Genomic DNA, 26,958 nt, shown 5'->3' on the forward strand with positions numbered 1-26,958 from the left:
AGTGTTAGAGCCATAATCACTCCTTCCTTCCTTCCTTCCTTCCTTCCTTCCTTCCTTCCTTCCTTCCTTCCTTCCTTGTGACAATTCCTTCTTTCCTTCTTTCCCTCCTTCCTTCCCTCTCCCCCTTTCTTCCTCCTTCCCTTTCTCTCTCTTCTCAAAGTATTGGCATCTCATCAGGATGATGAGTCAAACCAAAGGCTTTTTATTTGATGGGAATAGTCTTATCAAAAATCTCTAGAGATACTTAGCCAAACCTATTGACATGAGTGGAAGTTTCTGTGGCTTGAACGCCTTCAGATCAAGCCCAAAGTAAGGAATATATTTCAAACAGACAGTGGTGATAATCTCTCACTCTTGACCTTTTCTGGAAATTGGCTGTGGTGCTGTTTCAAGGCCAAGATGGACGACATTTCAAGGGATGAGTTTTCATCTGATTTCATGATGGCACCATTTTTTCTTTTTGAGATCTTATTCCTAGTTCTTACAACTCAAAACCAAACTTACATCTCTGTGACCTCAGTTTAGCTTAAGCTTCTTTTCCATACCCTTCAATTTTAAAAATTCATGACAAGCAGGATTTTTAATGAACTCTGAATCAGCCTTGTACCTCACTGAGGCACATTCAGGGAAATTAGCCCTGTAATGTGTGAGAAACTAAGATAATCTTTCTGTCATGCTTAGGTTTAAAAGGCTGGGTCTGTAGTAGACAGTTTGTAATGCTGTGTGGGATGCAATTGAGTAGCTGTCTATTTTTACGGCTTATCTGGAGAATCCCTGGTACAGACTGTTCAAATGGGTACCAAAACTGTTGTTAAACCTTATTTGCTTATTTGTTTATTCTCTCTGAGTCACTGCTGTTGATCCAAGCTCTGTTTTCCAACCTACTTAGACACCTGTGGTTGCCAGTGCTGGTTCTAAAATAAATGAGACCTGAGTGGAGATTGCTTTTAGTGGTGCCATGGCAGAGTGGGCAGGAGTCTTGGGATGCTTTTTTAAAGTCTGGGGCAAAGCCCTGGGTAAATATTTTCTCCATGGGTTTTGTGTGGCTTCTGCATCATGGGGGTCATGCTTCCAAATTCCTCATCCCAGAAGGAGATGTGGTACAGTGCAGGAAGTGGGAGCCCATCAATGACCTGTTGTCTTCCTGAATATTTTCCTGTTATCAGGGTTGTTTGCTGTGAATATATAATTTCACTTTTAAAAGCTTGATAGTCACTTTTGTATTTCAGCTAGGGAATGTCCCAGAAATGTTCAGGAAAATAACCTGTTAGCCCAATGTGGTAATGTGGTATTTCTGAAGGATTCTACAATAACCAGACTGGGATTTGTATTTTTATTTATCTGACAAAGAAGTACAGGCAGGGCCATTGAAAACTGTCCCTCATATTTCTGCCCTGACTCTTGGGTAGCTGTTGAGTATTCTTGGATTTTCTGATCTCAGGAGGGGTGAGGGAACAGACACTTAGGCTGGTGATGTTCATGCCTTTGAAAGAGAAGTAGCCTGAGTCGGGTTATCAAAAAGGTTGGAAGGGTAGAAAGTATACTCAAAAAAAGCCATTTTCTTGAGCTTCTGGTTTCTGCTGCTTTTATCTGTCCCCATATCCCCATACTCACAAAGCAGCTCGTGCAACAGGTAGATCTCACTTTGAATGAAAAAGAGATTTTATTTTCCGTGTGTGTTTTTGATGAGCAGTGTTTGTAGAATTCTGAAAAATCGTCAGGGAACTCTTGATGGGCACCAAAATGCCTTTTTTGTACTGCTTCTGACTTGCAACATCATTAACCCTTTCTCACAGGCAGGGTTTGCCAAGTTTATACAGATATCAAGGAGGCTTAGAAAGCTTCATCTGAAAAATACAGGATTTTAAAATGCGGTGGTAAAAGGTAAAATTCAGTGATCTAAAAGGTTCACTCATTTCTCAAATAGCAAAAGTAGGTAAAATACCAGATTTCAGGGTTGGGGGCAAGATATTCAGGGCAAAAGATATCTGTAATTGGTTTCATGGGTGGAGGTAAATATGGCACAGCAGAGGTGGCAAAAGCATGTTCAGAAAAACTGAAGGCAAAGGTCTGGAGATGTAAATACTGCCTATCACAGTTTTTGTTGTTGTCAAGCACATTAATTCTCACTGGGTTGGAATATTAGGATCAGTGGACCAGTTTCTAATTTCATTCTCATATTCATGTAAACGTCATGGACTTCAGAGGGATTGCACATGCATGACAGCAAGAAATTAATTAAAATCTGGAGTTCAAACTGAATATAGTGTCTTGCAGAATGATTAGTGGTTTAATTTTTTATTTTGAGTTCATAAATAGCTACGTGTCATGAAATGCTGTAATGTGCATCTTGTGCATTTGACTGATTTCTTAACGAGTGCAGTCACACTTCCGTCATTCTCCCTTCTAATGGCTTTGAACTTGAATTCTGTCAAATTCCAGTGACATTTGGCAGAAGTAAGTCTCCAGGAAGTTTAATCATTAGGACTTCCATGAATGTAGAAAGCTGGGTAAAGGAGAACAGTTATATTCTGACTTCTATTGATAGGCATGTTGTATCTTTTGGAAACCAGAGAATCCATGGGAACGTGGGGCTTCAAGACACAACTCTGTCCTCAAGTCCAGGACAGAGCACTGGCCAGGGCTGAGCCCATCAGAGATGGTGGTGCCACCCCTGGGATAGTGTACTGAAGAAGGAAGGTGGGTGAGAGCTCCACAGCAGAAATTGTGGCCAGAGAGAGGAGTGTGAATAGGTGGGAGAGGCCCAGGAGGTTCCAAGGTCAGTGCAGGAGGAGGGGCAGGAGGAGCTCCAGGCACTGGAGTGGAGATTCCCCTACAGACCCTGTCGAGGCAGCTGTGCCCCTGCAGCCCATAGATATCCTTGGGGATGCAGAGATCCACCCTGGAGGAGCCCACACGAGAGCCTGAAGAGGGCTGTGACCCTGTGGGAAGCCCAGGCTGGAGCAGGTTTGCTGGCAGGACTTGTGACCCTGCAAGGGACCCACTGGAGCGGCCTGCTCCTGAAGGATTTCACCCCATGGAAAGGAACCAGGCTGGAGCAGCTGGTGAAGAACTCATATTGGAGAAGTCCATTGAGGACTGTCTCCTCTGGGAGGGACTCCCCTCTGGAACGGGGGAGAAGTTCTCCCTCTGAAGAAGTTCTCTCTCTGAGGAAGAAGGAGCAGAGATGAGTAATGGACTGACCACAGCCCCATTCCCTGTCCCCATGCACTGCTGGGTGGGAGGAAATACAGAAAATCAGGAAGCTGAGCCCAGCAAAAAAAGGGAGGGGTTGGGAGAAAGTGTTTTAAGATCTGGTTTTATTTCTTATTACCACACTCTTCTTTGATTGGTAATAAATTGTGCTGATTTCCCCACACTGAGTCTGTTCTGACCATGACATTAATTGGTGAGTGATCTCTCCCTGTCCTCACCTTCACCCACAAACCTTTGGTTGTGTTTTCCCTGTCCAGGTGAGGAGGGGAGTGATAGAGTGGCCTTGGTGGGCACCAGTCCTCCAGCCAGGGTCAGCTCACCACACCAAGACATTTTTCTCCCTGCTGTTTCCTTGAGAGACACAGAAATAAAGGAGAGAGCCCTGAAGGATGCAAAGCATTTAAGAACTTTTTCATCAGAGCAGATAGACCAGGACCAGGCTGGATTGGCTCTGAGCAACCTGGTCTAGTGGGAGGTGTCCCTGCCCATGGTGTGGGGGCTGGAATTTGGTGATATTTAATGCTTCTTCCAACCCAAACTATTCTCCAATCCTGTGAAAGCAGAGAGAGTACTAAAATTCCCCACAGTTCTCAGTGTGGCTGTACAGGAGGAAATGAAGGTTTTGTGGTGAAAGATCAATGCTGGGAAGTTACAGTGTTTAAGGAAAACAAGGGCAAAAATATGATTTTACCAGTAGGTCTTTAAAAAAAGCAGATGATATGGATAGGTTAAAAAAAATAAGAAAATAGTGCTGAGACTTGCTGTCTTAGACTGGGGCAGATGTTTACTTCCTAGATACTTAACTAAGCTGATCTTAATACACATGTCAAATGCAGAAGTGGTGCTTTTCCTTGTTTCAGCAAATACTGATTTCCCCATCCTCCCCTGACCCTGACCATAGGATACAGCAGAACAGCTGCTGACCACCTTTTGCCTGTTGTCCTGTCCTTAAATTGCCTGGCTGTCCTACATGGGCAGGGATGCAGAAAATGAAATAATTCCTAGATTAAGGTTAACTTCTAATGATCTTAAAAGTCAAATATAGTTAAGTGAGGGATTGTCAAAACAGAGACTGGCAGGTTCTGTATCCAGCAGGGAAACTGGAAGGATCAAACAACAACAGGACCAGAGAAAGTGGTCTCAAGCTGTTCCAGGAAGATTGGACATTGGGAGGAATTTCTTCATGGAAGGTGTTGTTAAGCATTGAAACTGCCTGGGGGGAATGGTGGAGTTGCCATTCCTGGAGGTGTTCAAGAAGTTACTGGATGTGAGGTTTAGTTTAGTTGATGAGGTAATGGTTGGTCCAAGATGGGACTCAGTGATCTTGGAGGGCTTTTCCAACCTTATGATTCTGTGGTGCCCAGCATGTGGGGCAGGATGCTGGTGCAAGAGTGATAAATCCTGTTTTCCATGTCCAGCAAAGCTGGAGAAACCATCCTGGTGCAATGTAAGAAGGAATGTGTCCTTTGGGGTCTGTGAAACAGCAATGTCCATAATGGAAGAGACAAACACCAGCCACAGACTCTGCTCAAAGCCAAGAGGCTGTGGAAGTGGAGCCAAACCATTTGATTTGAGGATAGATAATACCTGACATCCCTGTTTCTCCTTGTGCCATCTGTGTGTGCTTTGTGCCCCTGTCTGAGAGGGGCCAAGCTGTGTGGAAAAAGGCTGTGAGTGCTGCTCTAATGACAGTCATAGATAGAATCATGTTGGAGGAGCTTCTAGGATCCTCAAGTCCAGCCTTTGAATGGTTTGACACTGGACACAGTTATCAGCAAAGCTGCTTGCACGTGGCTCTGCAGAGGGCAAGCAAGAACTCAAGAAATAGCTTGCAGGGATGGAGGGAATTGTTCTTCTCTTGTTTGTTTGAACTGGCTTTTGAGATATACCAGATGAAGAGAATGACTCTTGGAAGTGGAGAACTTGGTGTTTAATGTTTGGCAGTATTTATTAGAGCATGCCAGTGGAAAAGACAAACAAGCCCAGTGCTAGGGAGTCACTGGATGCCACAGCTGCCTCCCACATGGCAATGTCTGAACACTGGTGGGGTGTTTTGGCTGTGTGAGACAACTGCAGCCTTTTGGGGAGGGAAGAGGAAGGAAGACTCCACTTGCTCCTTTTCTAACAGAAGTCTCTGCTTCCCAACAGCTGCTCTTAAAGTAATTTATTAGTAGAAGAAATGTTTCTTTCATCCTTACAGGAAAACACTGGGAGAATTTAGATTATTTGTCATGAGCTCCAATGCAGTTCATCTTGCTTTGCTTTGCTTTCTGTGGTAGGCACAATACTGACAGTGTTCAACCAGGCTTTTTTTTTTTGCCTCTCTTATGTGCTTCTGAAGTGGGTAGGTTACTAATGATGCAAATGGATGTTAATTGTGCAAAAACTAGACACTTTGTGCCCTGAAAGGCTGTACCTGATTGGCAGAAGAGAGGATAGAAAATAAGCTTCCACAATAAAATTGCTGTAGTTTTACAAATAGCAGCACACCGTAAGCAGGTGGTGAGTAAAAATTATTTGATTCCTCACAGCTGGCAGGGACTTTATTTCAGACAGTGGGTCCACATCACCTTGGGATGCCTGGTTTGTCAAAAGTATTTGTTACCATCTACTGCTTGATCTGGTCATTTGCCACACTTGCAAAAGCTGAGCATGAAAACCATCAGTAAGCTGTGGCTGTGGCAGAAAATCAGGGTCAAACTTTAACTTTTTGGGTGAGACCTCGAGGCTGTGGTTTGACAGCCTGGCTGGCCTTGCAGGGCTTCCAGTGCCCAACAGGTCAAAGAGGCCAGTGCTGGATAACGTGGGGTTTGCAATAAACTCAGTTTGGTGGCTTGGTAAATAGAGTTTGCTGGCTTAACTTTGTGCTGGCAGGATTTGTAGTGGATCAGGCTTGTCTAAGCTCCTGTGGCATTCTGCTGGTTCAGACCTTGCCAGTCTTTCTGCACCTGGTATAAAAATGGCACATGCTCAAAATGCTAATTTGGTGGAAACAAGATTCTACACCAATGCCCTTTCCAGATCAAGTTTGTACTGCTACATAGCCTAAGGCTTTTTTATAATTTCACTTTTTTCCCTACACTAACTGGTATATTTGATCACAGAACTGTGGCTTGACAAGGTGAGAAGTTATTAAACCTGCTCCAGCATGGGTTTTGAATGTGGAAATACCTGATTTCCATTTCCATGCCTTAGTGTTGGCCAGACTGATGGTGTGTGTGAGCAGCCCTGCTCTTTGCAGGGTGAGGCTCCAGTTACAGTTCAGGACAGCATCCCTGCAGATAGATCCCTGTTTGCCCACTGCTCACTGTGAGTGCAGGGCTCTGTGTTCCTCCCAGCATTAACTCCCAATTATGTGGTATTTGTTTGAAGAGAGGTGTGAGATTAGTCTCTTCAGCAAACAATAATCTTCCTGGTGGGCTGTAAATTGTAAATAATGATTCCTTCCTATTTTGGGCAGGGATGTGCACCATCACCAGTTTATTGTGTGAAGACCTGCATGAGGCAGGCCTGGAGAGCGCAGTGTTTATTGGGCTGGGTTCCTCTTGATGAATGAGCCTGAACTGTTTCAGGGCTTTTGCTTTGTCCTTCCTCAGAGCTTGTAAATCCACTCCATTTGACTCTTTTGTTGGGTTTTTTTTCCGTTTCAGGACAGTTATTCTGAGTGACGGCCCTTGCACACGCTTCTGAGTGGTTATCATGGGCTTCATTGCCTTCCTGAAGACCCAGTTCATAGTTCACCTCCTCATTGGGTTCGTCTTTGTTGTCAGTGGACTGATCATTAACTTCATCCAGCTATGCACGCTGCTCCTCTGGCCCATCAACAAGCAGCTTTATCGCCGAGTGAACTGTCGCCTTGCCTATTCCCTGTGGAGCCGTGAGTATGCTGGGATGGGAGGGGATGGGGAGGGGCTTTTCTTGTTTTTGCCTTTGTCAACCAAAAGAAATACATATATATATATGCATATCAATGCAGGACGATCCCCAGCCAGAGGATAATGTGCAATGACTCCGTGATTCAGAAAGCTGAACAAATGCTTTATTAAGCTATATTATATTATATTAAAAACTATACTACTACTATACTAAACTAAAACTATACTAAAGAAAAGCCTATGATCCTTTACAGACAGTCACGACACAGCTTTGACCTAATTGGTCAATCAATCCAAAACACCCATCATCAGTGTCCAATTAACAAATCCCTCTTCGGTAAACAATCTCCATAATGCATTCCACATGTGCCAAACAACAGATGCAGCAAGTAGAGATGAGAATTGGGTTTTTTCTTCTCTGAGCTTTGTCACTGCCTTCCCCAGGAAAAATCATGGGGAAGTTGTGCCTGCTGCTCTCTTTGTGGAGAGAGCTGCAGCAACATATTCACATCTATCTGTTTGCACACAGAGGTGAAAGAAATGGTAAGTTAGATGTAGATTCTTTCAGAGCAGGTCAAAACAGCTTTTTTTTTTTTTCCCCCTGGAATAGTGGTAAATCATACAGAAGTCAAGGGTCTAAAGTGTGTTGTCACTCTGTCAGTCAAAAAAGTGGGAAGTAAAGCTCCTCTGCACCTCCAACCTTATCTGGAGTGATAGGAGTTGTTACTTGTGTCTCAATGCCATCTTCATCCAGTATCAGCACCTGTGCTAAGGGACCATTGTGAGACTGGCTCAGGTACTGAGCATGTCAGCAGTATTGATCATGTAGGAGCCCAGGTTTATTGTGTGGGCTGCAGAGGGAGAGATCTATCCTGAATTATCTTCTGTAGATGTCTCTCTAGCTGAACTGTGTGACAAACTTCAGAATCCACTTACACCCTTCAGTGCCCATCTCTGAGGCCAGGGTCTCCTCTTGGAGCATTTTTTTCAATGGTTCTTCTTCTACTCTGCCCTGAGTGGGTCAGCTCTGCACTGAGTGCAGCTTCTTTGTTCTCTGTCAGACCTTTGCAAAACTTCCTCCCTGTGGAAGCCTTCTTCTTCTCCTCACAGAGCTTAACAGAGGGCTAGATTTCTGAAAATGTTCAGAGTCTTTAGAAGGTTCCTGAGCCCAAATGTCACCTCCTGTTTCAGCAGTGAATCATCTAATTGGTTTCCATTCTCCATCCCTTCCCAGTATGCATGGCCACTTACCTTAGTGCTCAGCTCAGCATCCAACTCCCACTTTGGGTAAATGAGTCACCAGAATGAACACTGAAATTACAGTTCAGCAGTCCACTGACAGGCACCCACATTTTATAAATCATTGATGTGAAGTATCACCAACAAAAACTCTCTGAGGTGTCTGCTTCAGTCTCTTTTTAAGCTTGTTGTCCCTGCCTTTACTGTGCTTTTTGACCTGCCTACTGAGAAGCACAGGAGAGAGGAAATTAAATAGACTAGCAGCCAAATTGTCAGGAAAAAAAGGTATTGTAGTAGAAGAGCTTAGTAGTAACTTCAAAATGAAGTTGGTTGGATGAGAGTGGAGACATATAGGAGTTTTTATTTTTAATTTGCTTGTAAGAATTTCCTTGTGCTTTTAATAATCTAGAATCTGATCTCATGCTGAAAAATATTGCTTTTCTGAGGATATAAGCTGCTTGCTTCTGTAAGGCTTTCGGCTCAGCCCTTAGTTAGCATTGTGCATTAAAAAAATCACACTTTAAATGCTGCTGCCTTACATCCTCTAAACACTGGAAATAACCACACCATTGTTCAATGAGGTTTGGAGAAGCTGAGTAGATAATTGGTTGTACATAGGATAACCCCTAGTGTATAGCCTGTTATAAATTAACACGTTAGGAAATTAAACTATGAAAATCAATGTAAATGTTACATGGGATTGCAGAGAGCTGATGGCCTGTAATGGAAGAGCCAGAATATGCTCTTCAGTTGTGATTTATAGCAATTTAGGTAAGCTGAGTAAATGCAGTAGCTCTCGTGTTGCCATTCATAATGAAACGTATTTCAGTATGGAGAAGCCTTTTGGCAAGGAACCTGTAGGTTGGTGCTCTGCTCTGGATGCTGCATTTTGTTCACTTTCTCCAAGCTCTTTGTGATTTTAGGCTGAGGGTCTGTAAGAGAAGCTGCTCTGCCCAGCTGGCAGAGGATCAGTGCAGGGAGGGATACACAGGTGATCCTGTATGTGGCTCTGTACTGAAAACCAGGCTCTGTTCTTCCTGTATCTCCTCTCAAATACATAAAGCCCAGCTTCCAAAGGGGAGGGAGAGAGACTTTATCCAATGTTCCTGACAGACATTTGGGGATGGAAGTCTTTCAGGCTCTGGCCCCAACATAAACCCATAAATTCACGACAAGTAGTCTGTACTTGCAGCTCTCCCACATCAGCTCCTTTCAGATGAATCACACCCTTGGAGAGAGCAGCGTGTTTGGGTTAGTCCTGTTACAAAAATAACCTCTCAAATGTTGGTGCTTCCAGCGGAGGGATGTGCTGTGCCCCTTGTTTGCTTTGTTTCTGGGGGGCTTGTGAGGCTGTAAATGCACCTGCTTTGGTGTGTGGGACCCTCAGCTGCAGGGGGTGGTTGGTGCCAGGTGTTGGTTACTCCCTGTAGGAACTGTCCTGGGCAGTGCAAGTGTTGCCATTCCTTCATTCAGAAGGATTTCTTGTGTGGCATTGATAGGATCAGTGCCACGCAAAGGAGCTGTAACCCACACACTGAAAAAAGGAAATGAGCCCACTCCTGGTTATAATTACATCATTTGTCAGCACACTTGTGAAGGACAATCTGTTTCCTCATGTTAATCCTTCGGCTTGTCAACCCTCCTCTCTCAGTATGAACTCTGGCAAATCCTCCACTGTTTTAGGGAGAAAGGTTTTGCAGAAAGTCACATCCACACTGGCCTCTGCAGATTTTTTTTCCTGATTTTGAAGAAGAAACACATCCAGATGATTATAATTTTTATAAGAAATTGTAGCAGGTCCTGGAGATGTTCCTCCTTGGTACACAGTCAGCAATGGAAAGGGGAAATTGCTCAGAGTACCATGATGTGTTTGATACCCCTGCTCCATTCTCCTGGCCACCTGCTTGGAAGGTGATCTGAGGACACTCTTGCTGTCCTCTTTCCCTTTTTACTGAGCCAGGAAAACCAGAGAAAAGAAAGGTGAATGAACACAAAAGATGCAAAGCTGGGAAGCAGTGATAGAAACCTGTACCTGGTGTGAAGGAACAAGACAATTCTGTCTTTCCACGGCCATATTTCCAGTTGACTGGGGTTAAGCTGTCTTGGCCAGCAAGGTGCATAACTTTGTTGTGCCTCCAAATGAGCAAGTGCTGAAAGTGATACAGGGGAATAACCTGGTGGGTGAGTGAGTGTTCATGAATGAAAAAAACAGTGCTAGGTGAGCTCTGTACCCTCAGCAGACCAGGACTCGTTTTCCCCGTTATTCACTTAAATCCTGTGTTTGCCTTCTCTCTGAAGTGGTACAAGATTGGATCCCAAACTCCTGTTTAGCAGTATGGATAGATGACCTTGTCTGATCCCACTGATCAGAAACCCTTGTTTGGGAAGCTGAAAAACCTCCTGGCAGAGCCTGATAGAGGGAAGAGAGGGGGAACCTGCAGGTGTAGTCATGTGGGAAGGGTTTTAACTTCCATATTTGTGCAACCACATTTTTATTTCAACCATATCTCACTGAAATGAAAAAAAATACCAATGACTACAGTTTGCAGGGAAGCAAATCTTCCTACTGGGAGGATGAACTATTCTCATACTTTTTATAGTTGTCCCATGATGCAAGCAATGCCTTCCATCTGCCTCGATGTACTGAAAGGAGGGAAATAAGCTAACCATAGCAACTACAGTCAGTGCATTCTGAATTTAAATGGAAGGGGGTTTTATGATGAAAAAAGGGGAGGTGGAAAATTAAAAAGGGTAACAAATGTTCAGGGTGGAATAAGAGTTGCTGTGATACTTCAAAGTTGGAGTAAATGGAGGGAAAAGGGCTCATTCTTTTGCAGTAAAAGAAAGACAAAATTTACCATTCCTGGCGTTGGCCAGGTATTTTGATAAATTAGCTCAATTTTCTGCTGTTTTTAACTCTGTCTTGATGATCATAATGCAGAACAATTAGAATCTTGTGTTGTAGTATTAAAATCTATCACAGAAGATCTATGTCACTGCATCCCTTTAAAAGACCTTTATTGGTCTGTTTACCTCCATAAGGCTTGTTTCATGTGGAGTAAAAACATTAGGCTGCATCTATGCATAATTTCTATTCCACCTGGGGGGAACTGTGCTCATTTAGTGGAGCAATCAACAGCTCCACTGTCTGTTTTCAGGCATAAAAGTATTTGGTCTTTTTTTTTGGTCATCAAATTTTGCATTTGTAATGCAATGCCCAAACTTGTCACTGTTAAAAACTTGCTGAATTATCCATAATGCATGTGTCTGGTGCCTTAAATACTGCTCAGGGATGGTAATGTGGTGTGGTCTGTACCCTTCCAAGCTTCTGTTTCATCTCTGCTGGGTTGGTTTGGGAAGGTGATGGTGTTGGCAGTGAATGGGGCTGAGGAGGAAACTCAAAATGTTTTCTGTAAGGGGAACCCCTAACTCCTCTCTCCACGTTCATCATGTTTGCTAGAGTTGGTAATGCTGCTGGAATGGTGGTCAGGCACAGAGTGCACCCTGTTCTCAGACGAGGCCACGGTGAAAACCTTTGGGAAGGAACATGTCATCATCATCCTGAACCACAACTTTGAGATCGACTTCCTGTGTGGCTGGACGATGACGGAGCGCTTTGGAGTGCTGGGGGTATGTGTGCCATGAGCTTTCCCTTCCTCTGCAGGGTGACAGGTCTGTTTAAAACCCATCTATAAACAGTTTCTTTGCATTTAAATCCCCAGATACAACTCCATCATCTTAGCTTTAATGTGTTTGACCTCGTTGCACAAATCAGCAAATGACATTTTTGGATTGTCACTTTCGTTTTCTCTCCAAGAGTTCCAAAGTTCTTGCTAAGAGAGAGCTGCTGTACGTGCCCCTCATCGGCTGGACGTGGTACTTCCTTGAGATTGTTTTCTGCAAAAGGAAATGGGAAGAGGACAGAGATACAGTTATTGAGGGATTGAAACGTTTGTCTGATTATCCTGAATATATGTGGGTGAGTGTGGAGTCCCTGCTCTGGTATTGGCTGCTGGGAGTGAAACGGTGACAGACTGGTGGCTTTGTGTGTCAGGAGAAGGCGTGCTCACTTCCAAGAGTTGGCACGGAAAAGCCATGCTCTGTGTCAGGAGGTCTTTTGGGATATGCTGGTAGAAAAGTGCTGTTTGCCTGTTGGTAAGGGAAACCATTTGGGAAACAGTTCCGAAGCTTGAGAATCATTTTTAAATCAGGCTTGTGTGATACTACCAATTCTGTCCAAACTTACTTTTGCCTATTTAAAAAAAAGCTTACATTTGATTGCTATATCTGTGTAACATTTTCTGAGGTAGGCTGAAAAGACACATCAACAAAACATCTTTCTTGGAGAAGTGAGTGAGTTTGACTGCACAGGCCATGGATTTTGATAGAAAGTTCCTGTTAGTGTGTTCATTGATCTGTGAAATTGCATGTTTCCCAAAAAGTCTCTGTGAGAACATATGGCAAGCTTATATCTGCTTCTGCAGTTATTTTTTTTTTCCTTTTTATTTTGTCATTATTTAAAATCAAGGGTAAAACATCTCTGTTTCATTGTGTGTAATGCTATTAACTTCACTGCAGCAGCACAGTGGTGTAATCAACCCATTAACCTTCTTAGAGCTTTGAATGCAAAGGTTTTGATAAATTCTCAATTTTGCTTTTATAGCAGCACATGTAACTTACAATTATTTGGCTTATAAAACATTAAGAGGCTTTTTATGCATTTTAAGTGAGTTTTCAGTATTATCCAATACAGCTTGTTAAAATGTATAGTGAAACATTAAGCCTTAACTAGAACATTGTGAATGCATTGTAATTTTCTACCATTACAAAGATAGAAAAAAGTAAGAATCTGGAGAATGTATATTAAGCTACTTAATTGCTTGAATATATGGATATGAATTATATTGAATACATCTTCCTGATGAGTGTGGGGAAGAAAAGAAAAAACAATAAAACCTACCAATTAGAAAATCTCACAACTGAACTTGAGCTTCAAATCTATTCATTTTAATGATTCTACAACTGAGAACCAAGGACGAGTCTCTAGGGAAAACAACTAGAAAATATAAGTGCAAAATGTAGTTAGCATTGATTATTTAAATCAAGACTTCCTGCTTGGTAATTGAAATCATGATTAAAATTGACTTGAGTGGATCAATTTCCCAGTTTCTGTGCATTCTAAATGCCACAATTAGGGCTGTCTTTTTGTCACCTTAAATTTGTACAAGTGTTGTTAAATGTAAAGGTAATGGTAAATGAGCTGGGAGGTGGTGCTTATGGCTAATACTTGGTGAAGAGATGAGACAACTGTAGTGTGTGCACATGTATGTTCATCTTGCACAAATTTTCAGTATACTGCTGGATTTCTTTTGATATCTCAAGATATCCTTGGGTTTTTTTTTTTTTTTTTGCTTTTGTCTTGCACAGTTTCTGCTGTACTGTGAAGGAACTCGTTTCACAGAGACCAAGCACCGCATCAGTATGGAAGTAGCTGAATCCAAGGGGTTGCCTAAACTGAAATACCACCTGTTGCCCAGAACCAAAGGTTTCACCACTGCTGTCCAGTGTCTCAGGGGAACAGGTACTGCCAAGCTTTGCAGCACTTGTAATGTGTTGTTTAGCACCAGCATAGTCTGCTCTGTTGTTCGTTACAATTAGTGAGCTGGCAGTAATGAGGATCCAGTGTGTCAGCTGGTAATTTGTAAATTGCCACAGAACTGTCAGATACCAGTCTTAAGAAATACTAAAAACCTTTTTATGTTGCTTAGTTCATCAAGTCGTCTGGTGTTTTACAGAGCTGGGAGTGTCAGGGGGCTGGTGCAGGTAAATGTGATGTGTAAACACAGAATAGTGGAGGACTCTGACACATCATTAGTGCAAGGCTTGCACGAGGCTCTGTTGCTGTCTCAAGCAAGGATGCCAGATGGTGCTTGCTGGAATTGCTGCTGTAACAGCCCTGTTTTATTTTTTTTTCCCAACAGTTTCAGCAGTGTATGATGTAACACTAAATTTCAGAGGAAACAAGAACCCATCTTTATTAGGAATTCTTTATGGAAAGAAATATGAAGCAGATATGTGTGTAAGGTGAGCATTTACTGATGGAGGTGAGCCCTAAGATGCATAGTTTAGCATGTTGAAGTGTATTCAGATTTTACAGGGTAATGTCCTTTCCTCTAGTCCACTTCTCCTTGTCCTTCAGCTTCAGTGGTCCCTTGTAGTAAATAGTCTAAAGGTCCTTTACATGCCAGTTTCTCTCCCTCACTCACATGGTTTGATCAGCAGATTAAAATTTTTAAAATGCTGACATTCAGACATCCTGTGAATGAGGTGGGACATTGCTCACATTCCTCACTGTTCCTTTGCCTCAAAGAGTAGCTGCTAACACCTAACACCATGCAGCACATTTGCATGCACGCACATCCACTCCTTCTCTTTCTTGCTTTCTCCTTGCTGCCTTCTGCTTCAAAGGCTTCCTTGTGATCATAAAAACGACCAATCGTGTTGAATTTCGTCTTTTCCCTTTTGTGTTTGTACCTGAGACATGACCTGGTTATTCTTTCCACAGTTCTTTAGACAGTTTGCTTCTTCTCTGTGGGATTCACCCACCCTTTGGAAACCATTGCTGTATTCTGGTGATGATGCTGATGTTTGGTTGTTAAAAGTTTAAAAAAAAATAAAAAAGCCTTTCTCCTTCCCCCCACACCTTTCCCCTCTGGCCTTGGGTCTGTGTGTTGCTGCAACATCCACAACATTTAGTGTCTCAGCTGAAAAGATGACTGTGGAGCTGTGCATGGAGAGGTGGAGTTGCTCATTTAAATGCAAGGGGTTTCATTTCACTATTTACACTTGCCAAACATATTCCTGATGAGGAAAGTGAGCAGACAATTTGCCAGCCAGCAAAACAGCTGGTCAGGCAGCTCCACCTGTAATTCCACACTGATGGCAGGTGCATGTAGGATAGCTGGCTGGATCTGAGGTGCACATGCATGGATGCACATCTGTATAATTATTAATTATACACCGAATTGTGGCAGCCTTCAGTTAAATATCCTTTTTTGCTAATGGACGTGCAATTTTCTTCCATTTCTTGGAGGGGTAATGGGAGGAAAGAAGAGAAATGTAATTTTCAGTAGAGTTAGAAGAAGTTCAGGTTTGTAAAATTCTGTTGAGGATGATGTTGCCAGGTGAAATTACTAATTGTACCTTACAAATCGCTGTGCTTAGATAATTTTGATTTAAAATATTTGTGGATGGAATGAATATTTTCAAGGTGCTTTTCTAGACTTCTGTTTTGGGGAAGAAGCTATGAGAGTAAGGAGACTGTTTTTACAGACGTTTTGCTGAAAATGGAACATGTCCTTGTTGTGCCAACAGCCTTATTGTAGCTCAGAGAAGGGAAGCACATAAGCTCTTGTTCTTGGTATGTGCAGACGTAGTTACCTGTGCAGAGGTAAGCAGCTTAGCTCTGCAGTGGATCCAGTCTTTATCCTGACTACCTCCAGAGGAAATAATCAGGAAATCACCAAAGTGATTGCTGTGAGTCCCCTCTAGTGGTGGCAGCAACACCACGGCAACTTCACCAGAAAGCTTTCAGCAAATGACTTTTCACTGAGCTTTTATTGAGCATTATTTATATGAATTGAGCAGTTTCTCTTGTTAGAGCTCATGTAAGTGAATCTGCCAGATCTGGTGTTCAGTTGACTTATGGGATGCAGAAATCATTAGAAATGTGTTAGAACAAATTCACAGAACCATACAGGGGCTTGGCTTGGAAGGGTCTAGAAAACAGAAGAATGCAGGGGAATGGTTGGCTCTTCACCACTACAGAGAGGCTCTGACAAGGCACCTGTCTTCAGTGAGGTCAGGTCAGGGCTGGCACTGGGCAAAATTGTCACACACCCCCAGAACTGTGTGCCTCAGTCTGTGGGACTGCAGAGGCAAAGAGGGACAAGGGCAGTCACTGCAGATGTCTTCTTTAGAGATGGTATAAAGTGAATGTTTAGTTGCCTCTCCCATTGCTTCCAAAATAGGGTTTTCACTGCCAAAATGTAACCAACAATTATCCTGGGGTTTTCCACTTGCTTGTCTTTTCCCAGCTCCAAGTGCCTCAGTCTGAGCTCGCTGGGAATCAGCCAGTGGTGGATCTGGTGAAGAAGGAATAGTGTTTGCATGAGAAATGCTTATTTTGCTGGTGTGCTCTGAAACTGACAGGAGCTTGTGCAGTTTCTTTTGTCTTAAATAGCATTCAATTCCCAGCCTAAAACCTCAGATTTTAAGTCCCACTTATCTGTGTTTAAGACCTCTGCCATCATTGACACTATTGCCTGTGATTTCTGCCCTTTAGTGAATGGAAGATCTTCCCTAGGGGAGACATAAAACCAAATACCTGGATTTTCCCTTAATTCTTCTTTTTTGTTTTTCTTCTTTCCATTTTTTAATCTCTCTACTAAACTAGGAGATTTCCTCTGGAAGATATCCCTCAAGATGAAAAGGAAGCTGCAAACTGGCTTCATAAGCTTTACCAGGAAAAGGTAAATAGCTTTGCTTTCTTTTCTGCCTTTTGGGACTTGCGCAGGGGAGTGTATTAAGTCAGTGAGTAATACACACTCTTGCACTGGATGGAGAGGATATTATGTATAAGTAGGGAGCTATCCCTCAAAGTGCTGGAAGGAGCAGGACCAAGGAGCCCCTTGGCAGCAGAGGGCTGGGTAGTGAGGTCTCAAATTGCCAGGAAGCACAATAGAGTTCAGAGATATGCCTGAGCTGTGGAAGACTAATAGCAATCCAGTGTCTTTTTACATTTTTCAGCACTTGGATCTCTGTCATGCATTTCTAAAAGCTCCATTTTCCCTGTGGGTGTTTTTAGGCACTTGAGAAGAGTGATAACTGTCTGTCAGGGACAGCCGGTTCCAGCTTTCAGCTGCAATTGTTCTTTGCTTTCATATTTCTTCCACTGTCACTTTCCTTCTGCCTCCTGGTAATACTTCTGCAGTGGTGTGTGACATGGGACAGACAGTCCCTGGGATCTGCTGCCAGGGACTGATAAAACACATGCCCAGCATGCCTTCAGATGGCTCAGAGCTTTTCCTTGTGTCATTTCTTTTTCTAACCTTAGATGGTTAGAAAAATCCATTTTTCTCGACCACAGATTTAACACCTCTGTGAGGAGTAGGAGAGAGCTGTAATTGTCCAGCCCTAAGCGGTGGATTATTGAACTTGAAAAGTGTATCTTGATTTCTGTGTTGTGGAAAGACAGCAGAGCACAGAAAGTTTGAGTATCCTGGGCTTTCCCCAGCTATGATGACCTGTGCTGCAGCATTGCCAGGCTTATGTTCAGTCTCTAGGTAGGCAGCAAATTGTTCTGAGTTTCATTATATTTATTTCAACCTAATTTGTTTGAATATCTGAACTCTGATTCAGTTAAGGAGAGAGGTAATCTTACAAAGAGCAGTAGCTCATCATCTTTTCCCCCCACCTCCCCTTAGCAGGTCTATAGAACCAAAGAGTCTTTGAGGTTGAGAAAGGCTTCTAAGAACAGAGAGTCCAAATGTTGACCCAGCACCACCATGTTCACCACTAAACCATGTCCTCTAGTGCCAAATCCGTAGGGGTTTTTTTGAACACTTCCAGGGATGATGACTCCACCAGTTCCCTGGACAGTCTTACTGCTTTACAACCCTTTCCATGAAAGCTTTTTTTTCCTAATGTCCAATCTAACCTTCACCTCGTGCATTGTGACACCATTTCTTCTCATCTCTCCTGATGTTGGCTGTATCTCTGTTCTACTTTGTTGTGAGATGTTGACAGGGAGTTATGGACATGAGTATTATACATATTGATCTTAGTGTTAGCAGTACTTTATTACTGGAATCCTCTCATTCCATTTATTGCAATGACTTTATAACTGGAATCCTCTTCCTGCACAGAGAGTGTGTCCTCCAAAGGCTGGTTTTGGCAAGAAATGCCTTGCACTTCTCAGTTCTTTGTAAGGGAAATTAAAAAAAAAAAAAAAAAAAGGCAAGAAATAGCCGGACTTGAGCCATCCTTGGTAATGACTTGGAAACCTTAAAGAACCTTAAATCTTACAGACTGAGGGAAGGTGGTGGGCACCTTGTTCCTTTGGTTGATGTGTTCCAGGATTGCACCTCTGCAGGCTCAGCTTGGGATGCAATGGCTCTGCAGGGCTGGGATTAGGGCTGGTGTGGTGCTGTCTCTGCTCTCAGCTCATTCCTTGCCCTCCCCTCCTGGCTCGCCATACAGATTTTTTTCTGCTGTGCTTTGCTGAATCATGCTGACCTTTCTGGAAGTAAAAACAGGAAGGAAAAGCACCCAGCTAAGAGGGTTGGTAGGGTCTGAACTGGTCTCTGGCCTGAAGCTGCCCTAAATTCTTGAGCAATTAACAGGCAAGATGAAGGTATTTGGTAGTGGAGAGGATGATGAGGTTTCAGTTTTTGATGTGCCAAAATTGCCTTCAAAAGGCTTAAAGGTCACTTGGATGATCAACAGAAATGCCCAAATAAGTGACAGCAGATGGAATTGGATGCTGTGCATTCTTGATGAGTTTGTACCACAGATACTGTCCTTGATGTTGTCCTGGAGCTGACTAATCTTGGGCTGCTTGGGGCAAACATTATGACCCGTTTTCTTTTTTCTTTCCCCCAGGATGCTTTGCAAGAGATGTATAATCAGGAAGGTGTATTTCCTGGCAAGCAGTTTAAACCTCCTAGGAGACCATGGACTCTCCTAAACTTTCTTTTTTGGGCCACAGTTCTCCTTTCTCCTCTCTTCACATTTGGCTTTGGAGTTTTTGCAAGTGGATCACCTCTCCTTATCCTTGCATTCCTGGGACTTGTAGGAGCAGGTAATAATAGCAGAGAGGATGCTAAGCCCAGTGTGACACATAACAGGATCCTTTAATAAGTTCTGTGTATTAATTAATGAGGATGGGGCTTGTAGGAAAATATTTGGAGCTCACTCATTAGTCTTTCTGTTGTACAGCATTTTTATTGTTTCAAAAGTTTTAATCTGGGCAAATTTGCCTTCATATCTTAAGCAAAAACTGCAGTAGTAGCAGGTGAGTCATGTAGCCCATTATTATGGTGCCTGAAGGAAAGAATACTTTCATTGGACAACTTGTCTGTAAATTAAAAAAAATAAAAAACAAACAAAACCACCAGCACAAACAAAAAATAAATAAATACCACCAAGTCCTCCCTTCCCCCCCGTCCCCCAACAAAAAAAATCCCAGCAATAAAAGAAGGGGAAGTAGAGGGAGGAAGTAGAGGAAGTAGAGGAAGTAGAGAGTATGCTTCAGTGTTCATGCTACATGTCCTGTTAACTAAGAGAAGCAATAATTATATTTTTAAATCTGGGTTGTCCCTCTCTTTGAGTGCCATTTGACCTGTGATCCCTGTGCAGCCTCATACAGAGCACTGTTGGTCACTGCTGACTTGGGGATTGGGTTCTGCTTGTGAGCTTACATGTAACTTCCTGGATGCTTGGACTGGTTTTAATGTGCCTCTCATTTCTCTGTTATATTTTAAAGCTTCCTTTGGAGTTCGTAGACTGATAGGAGTAACTGAAATAGAAAAAGGCTCCAGCTATGGCAACCAGGAATTCAAGAAAAAGGAATAACTGACGGCTGCAGTTCAGCACATATAACCAGACTATGGTATCCGATTAACTTCAGTTAAAAAACAACAACAAACACTTAGAAACTATCTTTTTCTTAATAACTGATGACTAATATTAATGAATAAAACTTGAGCCAAGAATGAAGAAGTTGGAGGCATCGGCTGAAGAGAATGCACCAACCTTCTGCCTGTTCAAGGATTACTGTAGTCAAGCTGTGGGAGAAAATCTGGGGTGGGGTGGAAGAAGAAACTAATTTTTCTTGCTTTGTTGGGGGACTTGGGGTGGGGGAGAAAAGAGGGCATTGGCCATGGCCACGTGTATCTTCAGATGACTGAAAACTGGTTTCTGTCAAGAGCACTACACTCACTTTTACAACAGGAGCCATTGAATGTTTCCTCTTGCTAAAGCCAACGTAACATTTATTGATTTCCAACTTCTCTTACTAATGAGCCAGGAAAAAACACTCTCCTTAAATGAATTGACAGGTGTTCATTGGGTTAGAGTCTTTTTGGCTGTGTTGTCATGGCTACAGATGAAATCCTGTTCGTATGTTACACTGACACTTTTTATTTTCAGGCAACATCTTAAGACTTCTGTAATGCAGGAGAATGGATAGTGGAGTTTGGAAGCAGCGTGTTGTCCATCAGCACATCCCATAGAACAGATCCAATAGGATAACACCCTCATCCTATCTCCTGCTAACTGCTCAAGGCTGTTTAATTTCTAAATATGACTTCAGTCTTGAGTACTGTTTGCCCTGTTTCACATCAAACATGTTCCATAATTTTGAATCTGTATGGGCTTGTTTGGTTTTTTTTTTTTAAATTAGTGGTTGGCCGTGGGATTTAGAATTGTGCAAAGAAGGAAATCTTTTCAATTCTCCTTTAGTTTCTGTTTGCATCTCTCATTACCAAAGTCCGGTTCAGCCAACCTCTCTCAGTAAACGGGGAGGCAGCACTAGAAATCAGCACAATAGTTTTCAAAATGTCTTCTTTTGTAAAAAATGTGAAAAGGAGAGGTTTGTAGCAGTCAAATTTTGAATGCTGGTATCTCTTGAACTTCTAATGAGAGTTTCAGCATGGATTCAGATGGGGCCAGGACTTTACCCTGTGTGTCAGGATAGGGTGTGCTGCTCTTTTGACTTGATCATGCTTTAGATGTTCATGTGAAGTTTTTTGCAAGGTGAGCTGTGCTGTTAAAGCATTAGAAAGAGTATAAGGTCTCTTCAGGGATTTTAAGTATCTTTAGTTTTGCTTGTTGACATTTTGGTCTTTTTCTCTGAAAATTAGAGCTCAGAATCATGTCTGTACCTGTCTCCCTTTTTTCCTTCCTCTCCTTTCCTTTTTTTACAAACGCACATTTGGAGGTTTCTGTAGGTTGCTGCTGTGTGCATAACTGAGAATTATTTGCAAACAGATGGTAACTATACCTGTATGTTCAAGTCTGAAGGTCACAATCTGCATTTGGCTGCTCACAGAAGTGGGTGAAATGAGTTGCAGATCTACAGCTGAGGGCAGAAGCTAACCCTCAGGGTCTGTATCTTTAACCCAGCTGCCACTAGAATATTTATCTCACTTTTGTAAAGAGCAGATTTTATCAAAGCACTGGTTGTTGTTTTCATCTTTGCTCCAGTAACCAAGATAAGAGAGTAATAATTTACCTTCTTTCCGAATTTGCTCTTAACCGTTGGAATGTAACCTCTTCTCCCACAGGTTTTTCTGTTTTCAAACACTGGAAGAGCAATTTTGTAACTTAGAAAAATATTTTACTTGGGGTCATTAATCACTTGTTCTGTCATGCACTTGATTTTTATTTGTGGTCTTTTCAACAAGAGCATTTGAAGGCTGACCTGAGTTCTGTCTGTCTCCTGTTAGAGTCCACCTCGCTGAATCCTTGTACCCAGACCCCCAACGTTAGTGTGTCATCTTTGTCCCCTCAATAAATCTTCCCTAAGAGAGGGGCTGCAAATCTGTTGCAAATGGTAGTGGAATTTGAAATATGCTTTGGGAACTGAGGAGAGCAGAGCCTAGCTATAGCTCTGTTTTCCTTGCTGGATGTTTTTGTAATTTGTCTTCAAATACAGTCAGACATCCAAATGCTGATAAAGTTCACTCTGTCTTTTCCCTGTTTTTAACCAGAGGACTGAGAACAGTGGGGGGTTCTTTTTTTTTTTCTTTTTTTTTTTCCCTGAAGTAATTCAGTAATGGGTATAGTTCTTGCTTCCTAGAAAGATGTTACAAATGCTGTATACTTGCTTCCTGAAGATGATATTGAGTATATATAAATTGTACTGGCTTAGCAGAAGAGGCTTGCTAAGCAGGCTGACCAATGACTATGTTTTATACTTACATTTTGAGCAGTATATTAATGGGCATGATGAGAATTTCACAAAATAAATCCCTTCTTAATGCTGAGAAGAGGGGAGCTGCTTAGAGGAGAAAGGAATTAATAGCCTTTCTCTTTACAGGATCCTTTTCTCCTCTTAGTGCATGTAACTCCCTATTCAGGATCATGGGATTAGTGCATGTACATCAAGGGGAGAATAATCAACATTTCATATTTTCTTATCATAACTTATTGGTCATGCTTTCTTTTTGGAAATATAATAAATACATCATCAGATACTTAAATTATGCTCTTCTAAACAGACATATCAGTAACCACTTGAAAAACTGAAACCTACAGTGCACAAAACAGTACAAAACCAACACGAATCTCTTAATTTTGAATTTTCTCTCTCAAATAGGGGTTTTTATACTCGCGCGCGCACACGTACACAGATTATGTATAAATTAAAATGACTGGAAATAGCTGAAGTTAATGTCACTAATGAAGATTAGCAGGTGGATTGGATTGGAAAAGTGAGCATAGATTTTATATCTTATTTTCTTCTGGTTTAATAGAGCATAGCTTGTATATTTGACTACCAAGCCCTTTAAGAGCAATAATAAACAAAAATATATCATGTTTTTCGTCTTTTGCTTTTCAACCATGCTAGGTTCAATAAACTTACAGCTGTGGGAGTGTTTTTTCTCTCCACCTTTCAGAATTTTCATTTATTGCTTATTTGTTTGGAGTAAATAGAGTTTTCCAGTATGGACTTGCAAGCTGACTGCCGTGGAGTTCAGCACTGACTCCGAAGAGGAATGGTTCTCAGACTAACATGGACAGATGATAGATGTCTGGTCTTGGCCTTGGCAGCACTTGTCATTGTCACCAACAGCAATGATGCTGCTCTCCAAGTGGGATTTGCAGTTCCAAAGGATCATCACATTGACCTACATCTGAGAAGCTGGTGAGAGAGCTTGGGGACTGCTGGCCACGTGGCATCTCTGAGTTAGGAAGGCACAAAGAGCTGATGGTGAAGAAGGATGTGGTATCCGGAGGCCTTGGCTCGGTAGGATTACAGTTCTCTCTTGCTCATTGTGGGCTGAATGTGCTCCTGCAATTGACTTTGCATCACTCCTTGAGCAAAATATCTGTCTCTGGCACAAAGAGCATGGGCAATGTTCCTTTGTTCTGCTTTAACTTATCTCGAAGGGCTCTACACTTAATTGCTGACCAATGAATCTGACTGCTGCCTGTGTCCTACTTGCCTGGTATTCACAGGAAAAGTGAGTGTGACTGCTCACTTCCACGTGGTACCTCTTGTCTCCATCACCAATGTCTGTATCTTTGCTCACCTGTATCTTCTGCAGATGGTTTGGTTACAACCTCTTAGCAGGAACTCGGAGCCCTCCAGCTCAACCAGTCCAACAGCAGCTGTCTCACATGGCTGGGGTCTTCTTTTCCTGAATTTTGGCGCTGGTTGACAGGTCTAGGTCTGAAGTGACAGGACAGTTTGTGTTACATGATAATGCAACTTTGCTGCTTCAAAACATAACTTAGCAGGGAAGAGAAGAGGCCTCCCTCACACAGGCCCTCCCTACCTGGCAACCAGTCCCTCTGGTGAAAGGGAGCTGGGACAAGGCTTTTATTAAGAGTTGGAATAATGAGAAAGCAAGGGAGTCGCTGTCCATCGGATATTTGCTGAAAGTACTGTTTCTGTCTTGGGACTACACCAAAACCTGGTTTTGCTTCATGTACCTTTTGAAGAAATGTGGGGTTGGAGGCTTTTAATCATGCTGACTTGATGCTACACAGAGTGTTTCAGATTGAAGACACAATCTGATGTATTTTGGCACCTTGGAGAAGTATTTGCTAAGAAGTCTAAAGCCAGGCTTGGGCAGACTTTGCCCAAATGTTTCATGCAGATGCTGGAGGCCAACACAGATCAAAGTGAAGAATCCATTCCTTGATCATCTTTGAAGATGGGATGCAGCAGGATAGCTCACAGCATCTCCTGGATGCCATATGCTTCTGTCCCCTGGTGTGAAGGTTCTGATTCCTCGCAGACAATTGCTGCAAGTTCTGCTGTGTGCCTGCACAAAGAAGCTCATCCCTGTGATGGGAATGCTGAATTTGTACTCCCACCCAGCGTGTCACAGCTGCTTGTTCTCTTATTCCTGAACCTTCTGATCATAACAGGCGGTGCTCCGGAGCTGCTGGTGCTGAGTGAAGCTGGGATTTGAAGCAGGTGACAGCCCTGCTGGGAGCTGTGAGGGAGAAGGAACATGGCAAGGTGCATCGCTGGGAGGAGCAGGAACACTGACAGGTCCGGCCAAATTCTTGCTCTGAGAAAACTGAATGATCACCAGGAGCTTTGCAAAACAGAGACAACTATGTGGGAGGCAAGCTCTGGCTAATGTGGATGTGAGACCTCCATGTAACAACTTATGAAATAACCCTTGCCATGTTCGTGTGATTTGGGTCAGAATTCCTCCTGAGGGCTTGTTTCAGATGCGGACTCTCGTTCTGCCATGTTTATCTTTAAGGCTGGTTTATCTGATTGTCTCTGCAGCAAGATGCTTGCAGGCTGTTGGTTGTGTGTTATTTACCTGCTGTGGTTTGGAGGGAGAACATTCTGGAAGTCAGCATTACAGGGTCTGTGCCATGTGTGTTAGCCACCAGAAAAAGTCATGAAAATATTTCATATTTCAGAATTGGGAAGACATGGGATTGGCATCTAAGACAAATGTGTTTCTCTGATCCTTGGCCTCTAGGCTTTTAGAAAGCTGCCTGTGTTTCTTAAAGTGTTGTACCTGTAGTTACCAACCACCAGTTCAGTTTTTGAAACTGTAAAGAAAGATTATTTGTGCACTTTCACTGTTGAGAGCACTTGAGTGTAGATAGCCTATTTCTATAAACCACTAGCAGAAGCAGCATTTTATCTTTTTAGGAGAAAAGTGACTTTTAAAATTAGACACTTCAGCAGCAATCAGAATATAATAGTACTTTAAAAATTTAAATTAGAAGTATTCCTTAGTGTGGGGGCTACCACTACCAATTTTCAGTCTTACACAACTTTTTTTTCATTTTGGCCAGCGTGCATTCTTAAGGAAAACACACTGAGTTACAAATTACGAGTATACATACAAATACAAAATTTGCGAGGGAAGGAAGAGTAGGTAGCAGAGCCTAATCAGGAATTAAATTTTACACCCCAAGGCATGAGCGGGTTCTGTGTACCTCCTTTATTCCTTGCATGTGCATCTGTGCAGAGAGCCAAGCTGTGTCCCTTCGTGTCCCTTCGCTTCAGCTGTGTCCGAGCTGTCCCTTGTGACATCTGAATGCTGAACTCGCCTGAACGCCCGGCGGCCGCTGCCGGCCGGCGCCTCGCTCACTCCTCAGATCACCAGCAAGTACTGTAGCTTTAATCAAAACCTTCTCTCCGAGGAAAATCGCCCTCCTTGAGCTGATTGATGTGTTGCAAACCTGTCATTCGGAGGGAAGCGTAAGTCACCAGATGATCATTATTAGCCAAATCTAACGAGTAATAAAACTGTATACAGGGTATGCATTTACTGTGCATGTGTATATATTTTTGTACATTTTTACAGTTGTTTCCTACACTTGATTTTATGATGTTCAGAAGAAGTGTGTCTGAATCTGGTGAAAAACAAGAAGCTATTAAGAAAACCCGACCCTGTCACCTACTGTAGTTTTTACGGAGAACTGTGCCCAAACAAACACGCTGATTTACAGTGCTATGCAAATTTTACTTTGTAAGTTGTCTCTTAAATTTTGCTTAAGTAGTTTACGCTGTTTTTACTGGGCTTTCAGAAAAAAGATGAACGCAAAAGCCTCGTCTTGTAAAATAAAATAGCTTTGGCTGTGTGAAAGTACTGTATATTAGAATCTCATTCACGCTTTCAGTTGTTTATTTAACTGTATGTGATTTTGTACATACTATGATGGAATAGAGGGGGTTTCATTGTGCTTGAATGAAATGGTGACTGCCCAGCATCTGGCTTTTTTTCAAGTGTTTATTGAGCAGCCCATAATGTAACTGGGAGACCTGCATCCTTTTCCTACTTACTACTCTGGTTTTTGTAACTAAACATGCACTAAGGGCTATTTTCTTTTTGCTTTGATTGGTTTCATTTCCATTTATGCTTTTTGGTCTCAGTCTTGCAAACTGACCCATGTGAGGGCCACATGTCTGCAGCAATTACATGGATAGATTGTTTTGTTGGGATGGGAGGCAAGAACAAGAGTAACCCTATGGGCACTCCCTGCACAAAGCCAGTCCTTGAGAACTGCAGAGGGATGGTTCACTACTGAGCAATAGTGATGGTTCACTTACAGCAGCAATATATAAAGTTTTGCATGACTCCTCCAAAAGATCAGAAGAGGGAGGGAGGTATCTTCCTTTCCTGAAGAATCCTCCTAAGTAAGCTCAAAGCTGTATAATCTAAGAAGCTGAGACTGCAGCAGGGTAGGGTGGCTGTATGCAGAGATGCTGTAGATTAAACCAGTTTTACAAATCTGACATCTTTAAAGTTTTTATTTTTCTCTAGAAGATAAAGCACTTCCTCCTGTGTACACCAACATCATACACTGGACCATGCTCTGACCCCTGGACCATCAGCTCTTCTTTAGCCTATGTGATCCT

At 42.5% G+C, this 26,958-nt stretch overlaps 1 protein-coding gene across 11 annotated transcripts in view; it reads left to right on the forward strand.

The window, feature by feature from the left end:
* Positions 1–26,185, forward strand: part of AGPAT3 (1-acylglycerol-3-phosphate O-acyltransferase 3) — an 87,078-nt gene extending 60,893 nt beyond the window's left edge. For 10 of the 11 annotated variants that reach the window (XM_041487833.1, XM_041487835.1, XM_041487838.1 and 7 more), the window contains 8 exons: positions 6,867–7,093; positions 11,791–11,960; positions 12,148–12,309; positions 13,758–13,911; positions 14,312–14,414; positions 16,786–16,861; positions 18,993–19,191; positions 19,876–26,185. In XM_041487833.1, the coding sequence (XP_041343767.1) occupies positions 6,916–7,093; positions 11,791–11,960; positions 12,148–12,309; positions 13,758–13,911; positions 14,312–14,414; positions 16,786–16,861; positions 18,993–19,191; positions 19,876–19,964 (1,131 nt within the window). In that variant the 5' untranslated portion in view covers positions 6,867–6,915 and the 3' untranslated portion in view covers positions 19,965–26,185. Of the gene's footprint in view, positions 1–6,865; positions 7,094–11,790; positions 11,961–12,147; positions 12,310–13,757; positions 13,912–14,311; positions 14,415–16,785; positions 16,862–18,992; positions 19,192–19,875 lie in introns of all 11 variants that reach the window. The other variant, XM_041487834.1, reaches the window with a different exon arrangement.
* The last annotated feature ends 773 nt before the right edge of the window (positions 26,186–26,958 follow it).

Source organism: Pyrgilauda ruficollis, unplaced genomic scaffold (assembly GCF_017590135.1).
Source record: "Pyrgilauda ruficollis isolate IOZ18807 unplaced genomic scaffold, ASM1759013v1 scaffold85, whole genome shotgun sequence".
Classification (NCBI taxonomy): domain Eukaryota; kingdom Metazoa; phylum Chordata; class Aves; order Passeriformes; family Passeridae; genus Pyrgilauda; species Pyrgilauda ruficollis.